This window comes from Carassius gibelio, chromosome B8 (assembly GCF_023724105.1).
Source record: "Carassius gibelio isolate Cgi1373 ecotype wild population from Czech Republic chromosome B8, carGib1.2-hapl.c, whole genome shotgun sequence".
Classification (NCBI taxonomy): domain Eukaryota; kingdom Metazoa; phylum Chordata; class Actinopteri; order Cypriniformes; family Cyprinidae; genus Carassius; species Carassius gibelio.
The window spans coordinates 14004685-14015012 of NC_068403.1; the positions used below are offsets into that span (position 1 = coordinate 14004685).

Here is a 10328-nt window from a genome sequence, read left to right on the forward strand (position 1 = left end):
ACATATTATGATTGTGCTATCGCTGTCATGTCACACGTCTTACGAAGGTTTGATGTTGTACGCAGGTTTGACGTTGTGATATATATATAAATATATATATACACAACGTCAAACCTTCGTAAGACGTGTGACAGAGATTTTGATTATCTTTGCTGAATATAAGTATCAATTTCTTAGTCAAAGATCTTAGTCAAGAATATTTTTGTCATTTAGTGTATGATATGAAGGGTTAATGCAGACATATATGTTAAATAATCTGTTTTCATGATGGAAAAAGAAAGGTATGATATTAACTCCAATCACAATTATTTTTGCTGGAACAAAATAATCGTAATTTATATGTTTAAAAAATGATTCAGCTCGTAGCTAGTCTGTTTGAACTCGGTCTATTATTATAATATAGTACATTAAGGTAGCTAATTTTGTTTAAAAAACCATTCATTTGTATGTAGATTAAATGGATACCCCCCCAACCCCCCCCCCCCCCCTCAAAAAAAAAAAACCCTACACTTATTCCAAACATTTGTTGATGGTATAGACTTCCAGTATTTTCTTTTACATTCTTCTGAAGTCAGTGGCTCACATTCTTCAAAATATCTTCTTTTGTGTTTAACAGAACAAATTCATAGGAGTTTGGAACAAGTGGGGGTCAAAGATGGCAGTACCCCTTTAAAATGTTTTTATCTAAAATAAGTTTTGTAGTTCATATTCAAGTGTGATTCAGAACAGATCTGTTTATTCAGTCATGTTCAGATTGTGAATCTAAATCTGTCTTTGAGATTGTCTTTCACAAAAGCTATCCTCTTAACAGAGTTATTCTTTTGGGTATTTATATTAAAAATATTTTTGCAATCAAAGTCAAGGCCAACAGAGGTTCACAAAAGTTCCTAGAGACTCCAGCTGTCTCCTCGTCAAACAAAGTGAAGAACCAGTGAGGAGAGAAGGATGATGGGAGTAATAAATGCAGAACTGCCACTGTCCACTGGCTGTTTGGTAGGCACTACTGTGACTGGAATCACTGGAACTGCTGTACTCTGACTCTGGCTCATCCCAGCCACTGTTTTCACTGTTGGCGATGTTATTTTCCCTCGGTTTTCCAGCACCACGCCTGATTCTTGATCTGCTGCTGCACCCTCCAAGGCTTCGAACCACTGGCAGCGGAAGTCCTTCTTCCAGAGGTCTATGTAAGCAGTGGGAAGCTCTCCCGTGGCCCGGACACCTTCTGCCCCTTGTGGGAGAAGCATAAAGTGGGCTGATGGAAGATGCAGGTATGTGGGGTCCTCAGGTTTCTTACGCACACAGCGTCCACGGCCCTGACACAATGAGACTCCACAGAGACGTGCTGCAGTCGTCACATTGACAGCATATGGGCCAAGAACCTGACGAACGTATGAGCCAAACTCTGAGCAGGATTTCTGTAGGAGACACACATGCATGTGTAAATAAAGTCAGTCTTACAGAAATCTGTAATGACTAATGAAAAGTATTATAATGAATAAACTAGAAGGTGGAGGGGTATGCATGTATAATACACACAAGTTGTGAATAATTTTTTGATGAACTTTTAGAAAGTTCAAATGGAAATCTTTTCTAAAGTTATAAATATCTTTATGATCAACTTTGACCAATTTAATGCACCCATGCTGAATAAATAATTATCAATGACATCAAACTTTTGAACGTTGCTGGAAAAATGGACAAATGATTGAATGGTTACCTGTGTTTTAACTTCTAAGGATTTTTCCCATATTATGACTCCAGATGCTCCCATAGCAGCACTCTCTCCAATTGTGTTCACCAGATCAATCTGATACGAATTCAATACAGACATATGAGGTTGTACTGAGTAAGCCCTTATAGGGTACACAGATATTATTCAATTATATTATATTTGTTATATTATTTTGGCTTATTCAGTAGATTACATCTTACTATTCATTACCTCTGAGAGAAAGGAGTTAGAAGAGATGTACACAATCTTGATCAGTGGAAACACAGGAAGATCAAAGGTAGTCCCAGAAAGAGCCGCCACTCTTAAAGCCTCTCTGATCTGATTGGTTGCATAAAGCCACGTCCCTTTAGTGCCCTCTGGAAGCTTCTGCAGTGAGAGGGCTGGATAGAGGGCACCGCTTCGCTTCCACAGCCACATCAGCTCATCATTAAGGGCCATCTCTGCCGCAGGGCACCGTCCCGTGTAATTGGCTAATGCTATCTGGGTGGAGTCAAAGTTATAGCAGTTAGGAAATGGGGCCATGCCCCATAATCTTTGTGGGCGGAGTCTCTTCACCTCCCACAGGGTTTCCATCATAATGGACTGTGCTGCTGCTTCATAGTCAACCTGACAGGAAATTAAATCATATGATTAATTTCTTCAACATAATACAGAATAATAGTTTCTTATATTTCATTATATGTTGTGATTTTCATCACCTGTGACCATTTCTCCACTTCCTCTGTGCTCCAGTCTGGAAAAAACTGCTGGAGAAGTGCCCTCGACTCCACAAGATACTTTGTTTTAATTCCTCTGTTCCTGTTCCATTGAGGCGTCCACTCCTGCCAGCGCAGCACCCCTAAACCAGGTGCTCCTGCTTGGGGTAACGAGGCCGTCAGGTCGCCCTCCACCCTCTGGAGGTGAAGGTCAAGGCTGGTGTGTTGTGGTAGGCCACCATTGACAGGACGATCCTGTGCAGTGTAATATGGGTAAAGTCCTAGTGTGTCCTCATAAAATATCGCCACACGGCCTTCCCACTCCATCCCAAATGCAGCTGGGTCAGGCTGACCCAAACAGTCTTTATCTGGAACCCCCCATAACACCAGGAAAGGCTGGCCAGCAAGAAGAGGGGCCCGGGCAGGACCACAAACACAAGGACGAGTGAAGAGACAGAGGAGGAATAGAAGAGACAGGGAGAGGAGGACGAACGTGTGTTTTCTTCCAGCCATAGAGCTGAGCAAGAGGATTCAGGGCCCCTCACCCCAAAACTCGCACAAAAGCCTCCTTGGAGAGGGATAATGTCTGGAGATAAAGACATAGAGACATCTATTTATTTATTTATTTTTTTCTTGGCGCAATTTTCAACAGCTTTTTGTGTCAGACATTGTCAGTTATAATAGGCTTATAATAGCTACCACCACCACCAACAATAACAACAAAAAAGTGTGAAGTCTGAGAGAAAAAGTGTGATCACAAGTCCCTGTTTACCAATCCAAAAGATAGAGCTGCGACGCTACGTCACAGGAAACAAAGGGAGACACTTTAGTATAATTAACTGCTAACAGGATTAATTAGTGCTGCCCAAATTCAGCGATAAACACTCTTTAAATTGTACTAAGACGAGTCTGCAATTCACAAGTTTTTCAACAGAGGTCGCCAGAGAGCCAAGCAACACCTGCATCTCACGAACCTGACGCAACTTGTTTATCGATCTCTTCACAGATATACTTTAAAAGAATACTGCAACAACATACTAATTTCCACTTCGTTATTTGGCAGTTACTGTTTTTTTTTTTTTTTGTTTTTTTTTTTGATGGTTAAAGAAGTTTAGCAGCTGTTCTGTTCGTGTATTCCTTGAAAACACATTCCACTGCTGCAACCATCCTAAAATAGTCACACACACACAAAAAAAGGGAAACCATGTACATTCAAACTATGCTAACCATAATTTATACCACAATTAGTACAGATATTTCTACTTCAATAAGCTGTACTTATTATGGTTTAACAATAACTGTTGTAGGCATATGTGTTTTGGGGTGGACAAATGTGTGGCACTTAATTGCATTGCTAAATGTAACATGAACCCATTTTACGCTGGAGGGCTAACTCTGAAGTGATTTCGGCCACTCAAACCATGCCAGATAATAGCCATGACACATGCAGCTATATATGTGTAATGAACTGAATGCAAAGTCAAATGAGTGCCTTTCTCTGAATAGGCTCTCTGAAATTGAAAATGAAGGACCTGAAAGCTATGTTATCATTCTCACACATTTAGAAGTTCTGTTGTTTTTCATCTTGTTAAACTTTACTATGTCAAAGTAAGCTTTTGTTGATGGGTGTGATAGTTTTAGGCCAGTTCCTGCTCTCAAGGAAGCGGCTGGGAATCGACTTAGCTTTTATAATGCTAATTTCCATCTCATTTATCTAACATTTGGTGCAAAACACATTGTTTAACTGATAGTTTGTCCATCTGCAGGTGTTTGAGGAGATGGGATCGGAGTGCTGGATTGTGTTACTCACCTCTGCATTGGCAGATCAGGTGTGTGTGCCTGGATCTCCAGGTCAAAGAATCCAGAAGGAAATGTCAAGATGATGAGGACTCCTCCGAAAGGGGAATAATAAGAAATGAGCGTTTCTGTGCAGGTTTGTGTTTTCGGGTCTCCTGGCTCAGTACAGGACAGCACAGAAGGTAGAGACTTCAGCCCAACCATGAGGGATGAGATGACAGGCTGTCCTGACAAAAGGATGGATGAAGTGACAGAAGGAGGAAATAGAAAGGAAAGGAAGCTACCTCACCTTCACCAGGGTAATCTGTTTGTAAGTAGGGTCATCACAGACCATGACAATCACATGATCAGACTCACCATAATCCCTTAATCCACCACTTCTTCCTAACAAACACACCTAATTCAAACACATCCATCCATCCATCCAAGCATACATATGCACAAAACTGTCACAGTGACACAAATTTACCCAAAAGAAAAAAAAGAAGACAAAATGCATCATGTTTTCTTTTTATTCAGCATCATATCTGTCATGAAACAGAATATTTAGCTTTTATGGATGACCCTCATATCAAACTATACATTTCATACCTCCTTTACGTTTTAATTTCTCCCTTTTTCCTTGATCTCTGGTTTCTTGCCTGTCTCCCATTCCTCTCTTTCTCATTTCTATGTCAATTTTCTGAAGTCTAATCCCATTTCCTGAAAAAGGATCACTGGCAAGATTATTCACAATTATCTCATCCAGACATAATCTGGCATAATCCTGTTCTTTTCTATGGTATCTGTTGGTATTACAGATAAGATAAAATAAAGATTTGGTCTTTCTTATTTCCATATTGAAATGTATAGACATAAATGTGATTTTTTTATGAGCATTTTTGAAAAGTTGAGAGGGATAAATGTTGTTCTATTCATCAAAGAGAAGAAGAAGAAGAACAGCGCGGTTTCCACTAAAATATCAAGCAGCACAGTTGTTTTCAACATGGATAATAATAATAATAAGCATTTCTTGAGTGTAAAATCAGCATATTATAATGATTTCTGCAGGATTATACATAAATATATTAAAATATAAAACTGAATTATTTACGTTGTCTATATATTAATATAATTATAATAATAATTCACAATAATTATACTGTATTTTTATCAAATAAATACAGTCTTGAGAGAGCACAAAAACTTAGCAACCCCACAGTTCTGAATAGTGATATAGTATATAATGTATTGATATTATTCAAATTCTAAATAGTGCATTTAGAATGTGTATTAGAGCGTCTATATTATATATTTTAAATATATTGTTATAATTTAAAAAACTATAAAAATATAGAAATACATTTATAAAGCAAAGTTGTGTTTGTCATAAGTAATTTATCCTTATTAACAAAATGTATAAAAAAATGTAAACAGACTTAATTAATACCATTTTCTATATGAAGAGTTCAGATGCAAAAGCCTCTAGGTGCCATCTGAAATTTTCATCTAAAATTAGGATTGTTATCACGCTCCTATATTTATGTTCAGTTATTTCACTTTAATAGCTTGGAAAAGGACCTGTACATTGCCATTAAAGTAATATGACTCAACCTAAGCATGGGAGCTTTTATAAAAGTCCTAATTTTAGATGAAAATTTCAGATGGCATTTAGAGGCTTTTGCATCTGAACTCTTCATATGTAAATTTCTTCTAAATATGATCTGGAATGATTTACCAAGATTTTGAGGTCCTTATAACACTGACAATTCTGGAGTGAAAGTAAGTCTTCTGGTGGGCTTTGTCTGTTCTCTATTTAAACATCTGAAGCTGACCTCTAATTGCAGGTTCACTTGTGCTTATATTCAGTATTCTACGCTATTATGTTATCAGTTGTATGTTCATGGTATGTGTGTGTGTGGATGTCTTACCTGGTCAAGGTTGTGTGCATTTGCGTGTGCATATGTTTAGCTGAGATTATCTGTTTGAGGTATCTAAGGTGATGCCTGCTCACCAGGTCCGTCACCATGGCAACGACTCAGATGAGTCCGGCCCAGCCAGCGGATGGGGGTTAAGGGTGTGTGTGTGTGTGTGTGTGTGTGTTCATGGTTTGTACATGTACATCCAGTTTTGTGGAAGCAGGTTTGACAGATCTATGCGTGTGTGTAGAGATGGTTTTGGTAAGCCTGACCTTTATGTCATCATACTTGAGACTGAACACTGACGATATTAAAAGTGATTTAGTGAAGACAGATGATCAGAACATAGACTCATCTTAAGTTATGACAATCAAATTGTACTCAAGAACTCACAGTGTGAGATAACATGTCAAAGACGAAGCTCACTTGTTATTTTTTTCTGTTTCTGTATATGCAGATGGAAACAGGTGTGTAGGCTTGGACTTGACCTCGCTCACCCCACTGAGCCACTGTAAACACCTCTAACTCCAATTTATTCTCTTAGTCCTGCTTTTCACACAATCACTGCTCATGTGTTTTTGCTGTTTACTTGCTAGGCAGTTACACTGAAGATAGTTTAAAGCTATTTTTACTTGTGTTTTGTATTAATTTGTTATGTGGGCATTATCTATAATGAGTGTAAATAGAAAAATGCCCGATCCTTGTGTCACCTTTCTCAGTATTAGCCAGTATTTTGATATTGTGGTTGCTTTCCATGAAATGTTTTTCGTGTAGATGTTTGTGTCATACCAGGAAAATGTGTGAGGGGTGTGGGGTTCACTACTACAATTTTGTGTCCAGAATGTAAGCAGCAGAGCTTCTGTGAATTTAGCTGAGGAAACAAATAGTAAGAGAGAGAGAGTGAGGCCATCTGTTAATATGAAACCTATCTTACTTTTGAGGACATTTGAAGTGTTCCCTGCAGTTTGAAAGGCTCATAAATAATGTCTTACCTTAACAGAGGAAGTTTACAGATTTCTGTGTTCTGTTGGTAAGGGGTGGTTATACTAATAAATGCTTTTTGACACTTTTCAATGTTATTTTAAAGTTAATGTAAATCACATGGTTTACTTCAAGAGCAAAGGGACACAATTATTTCCTATGGTAACTGGCGTAAATGCAGCTGACAGAGCTTAACTTACATTGAACCTTGAACATTCCTTTAACTTAAGACTGAATCCCAACTTCAACCTCAAACCAACAAAGCTTATTCTCAGTCCAACTTCAAACTTAAGGCTAAAATCAGTCTTGCGCTTAACCTGTGCTTCATTCCTAACTAACCACAACCACAAAACCAGCCTCCCCCTTAACCTCAACATAAAAACCTCCTTCATAACCTTAATGTGAACTTTTCAACCTCAACCTGAACCATCATGTCACTGATTGTTGCTTATTTTACCCTAATGTTAAATGTAGTATTTATTTTCATTTTACATTTCACTTTTAATGTACTGTCATAGTCCTGCACTGTTCTATACTGTACATTCACTGTATGTACACACTTAAAAATAATACTTTTATTCAGCAAGGATGCATTAAATTAATCAAAACTGAAAGTGAAGACATTTATAATGTTACAGAAGATTTCTATTACAAATAAATGTTTCAATAAAAAAAAAAAAGAAATTTCTAAAGGACCATGTGACACTGAAGACTGGAATAATGACTGCTGAACATTCAGAAATAGAAAACAGTTATTTTACCTCGTAACAATATTTCTGAATACTACTCTGTTTACTGTAGTTTTGAACTAATAAATGCAGCCTTGTTAAGCATAAGATACTTCCTTACTGTCTCCAAACATTTGAATGACAGTGTATTTTATTCGAATTAGCACTTGTGTTTAATGTCAGTCTAGTTTTTCTTTACTGTTATTGTCCTGCCATCTGAGCCTTGTCACAAGCATTCAGTGCCCAGTGGACCGGGTGTAAGCTGTGCAAATGACAAATAAAAACAAACTTGATTCAACTCAGCCTCCAAAAAAAAAAAAAAAAAAAACTCAAGCCTTAAAGGGATAATTCCCCAAAAATGAAAAATTTTAGTTTTTCTATTTACCCCCAGGGCATCCAGGATGTAGGTGACTTCAGTAGAACACAAACCAAGATTTTTAACTGAAACCATTGCAGTCTATCAGTCTTATAATGTAAGTGGATGGGAATCACGGCTAAAACATATTTAAACAAATATAAAAAAAAAAAATACATACATAAAAAAAACAAATTAAACCCTTTGGCTTGTGATGATACATTGATGTGTAAAGACACAAAACGATCGGTCTGTGCAAGAAACTGAACAGTATCCGCCATCTCTCAAGTGGACCATTGACACTCCTAATCGAGATTGTAGATAGAGGGTCAATGGTCCATTTGAGAGATAGGTTAAAGCAAGCAAGAAGAAGAAGATGCCTCATGCACATGCAGCTGAGAACACGCTCAGGAGAGTCCTAACAGTCTTACAGACATTGCGTGAATCAGAGATAAAAAATGATATAAATACTGTTACATTTCTTGCACAGAATGATCGTTTTGTGTCTTTACACATCAATGTATCGTCACGAGCCACAGGGTTTCATTTGATTTTGTTTGTGTATGTTTTTTTTTTTTTTTTCTAGCCGTGATTCCCATCCACTTACAATATAAGACTGATAGACTGCAATTGTTTCAGTTAAAAATCTTGGTTTGTGTTCTACTGAAGAAACAAAGTCAATACATCTCAGATGCCCTGGGGGTAAGCAGATAAACATCAAAGTTTCATTTTTGGGTGAACTGTCCCTTTAATATAAACCTCAACCACAAACCCCTTTTAGGTTCTGGGTTCATTTCAAGTTACATGTTACAGTAATGTACTATCAGTGCAAGTTTAAGGAGCAAGGATTGTTCTGGAATAAAGTTTAAAGCGACTCATTTATAATCATTAATATCAGTTTATATCAGTTTCATGACACTCTGTTGCTTATGTGTCAGATATAAGTTTTATTCTCCATGTTTCCTATAATTGCATTAATACATAAATATGTTTGTGTTCCATGAAAAAAAAAAAGTAATTCAGTTTCAGGGCGAGTAACTGACGAAACTTTAACATTGTGCAGCACTGCCCTCGTGTGATTATTTGAGTTGTAAGGAAATGACAGGCTCTCTGATGGCATTGCTTGATCCAGTGTGTTTTATATTTTTGTGCTTGAGTTTCGCTATATTCCTATCATTTACTAGTCATATGATAAATGATTATCACTACTACTTAATCACTTTAGGTTAAAACAAAAAATCATATTCCAGCCCATGAAACTTTGTTGTAGTTGTTTTTGTGTGAGTGTAAAAGCCTAAACGGTGAACTTTCCTCCGGTTCCCCCCAGACTTTGAAAATCTCTCTCTCTCCTCAGGTGGTTTATCCCTGTTGTGTGTGAGTGTGTGTATTTGTGTGTCCGTCTGTGTAAATGTGTTTCGGACCCACATGACAAAAGGAGAGTTTGAACGTGGCATGAAACCGGAAAAAGGTCCACAAAGAGCGAGTGACAGAGAGGTGGGGACAAAACCTTCTGGAGGAGAGAGGAGGGCCGAGCCTTTGATCTGTCTGCTTCACAGAATCACAGGAGCAGGACGAAAAGAAAGAGAGAAAGAGAACGAAAGCAGGAGACAGTGAGGGAGATGAAGCGAAACAGGGAACGAGACAGGAGCAGATTGTAATTCCTCCACGGGTGGAGCAGATGGGGTGGGGGGGTATATTCAGGAGCTACAGGAGTGGCTGTAAGTGCATGCAGGAGGAGGAGGGGAAGGGTCGGAAAGAGAGAGAACTGGGAAAATAGAGGGAGAAGGACGAGGGTGGGAGAGAAAGGGGGAATCTGAGGAATTTCCAAATGAAAGGAGAAGGTTTTTCTTTTAATGCGATTAAAGTTTCCATCTCACTGCATCTCCTGCAGACAGTTGGACTCTGGGAGCAACATCTCTCCAGAGTGTGAGACAGAGTTTGTGTGTGCTTCTGTGTGTTTGACTCCATGAACCCAATGCCTTTGAATATGATAAGTGTGGGCGGAGTTTGGAGAGTATTTAAGCAGTAAGTTAAATGCTCTTTTTTGTCATTAAAGTATTCTTGGTTCAATATAAGTTTGGTTCAAAAACTTTTGGAATTTGAAGATCAATGTAAATTGTACTTAATTTGTGTACCGGGAAA

The 10328-nt window shown here is 38.0% G+C and overlaps 1 protein-coding gene across 1 annotated transcript; it reads right to left on the reverse strand.

Moving 5' to 3' along the window:
- Positions 1–714: 714 nt before the first annotated feature.
- LOC127964056 (hyaluronidase-1-like) lies at positions 715–4494 on the reverse strand. The gene is made up of 5 exons (XM_052564204.1): positions 4238–4494; positions 2431–3013; positions 1943–2338; positions 1718–1807; positions 715–1415 (listed from the first exon to the last, which is right to left on the reverse strand). Exons 2-5 carry the CDS (start codon positions 2938–2940, stop codon positions 912–914), a joined length of 1500 nt encoding a protein of 499 aa, XP_052420164.1. The 5' UTR covers positions 2941–3013; positions 4238–4494; the 3' UTR covers positions 715–911.
- Between the last annotated feature and the right edge of the window lie 5834 nt (positions 4495–10328).

Excerpts from the sequence above, each read along its gene's own strand:
- LOC127964056 (XM_052564204.1), bottom strand. The coding sequence starts at position 2,940 with ATGGCTGGAAGAAAACACACGTTCGTCCTCCTCTCCCTGTCTCTTCTA. Across the intron at positions 2,339-2,430 it reads AAGTGGAGAAATGGTCACAG|GTTGACTATGAAGCAGCAGC; the intron begins GTGATGAAAATC and ends ATTTCCTGTCAG. Across the intron at positions 1,416-1,717 it reads CCTTAGAAGTTAAAACACAG|AAATCCTGCTCAGAGTTTGG; the intron begins GTAACCATTCAA and ends TGTCTCCTACAG.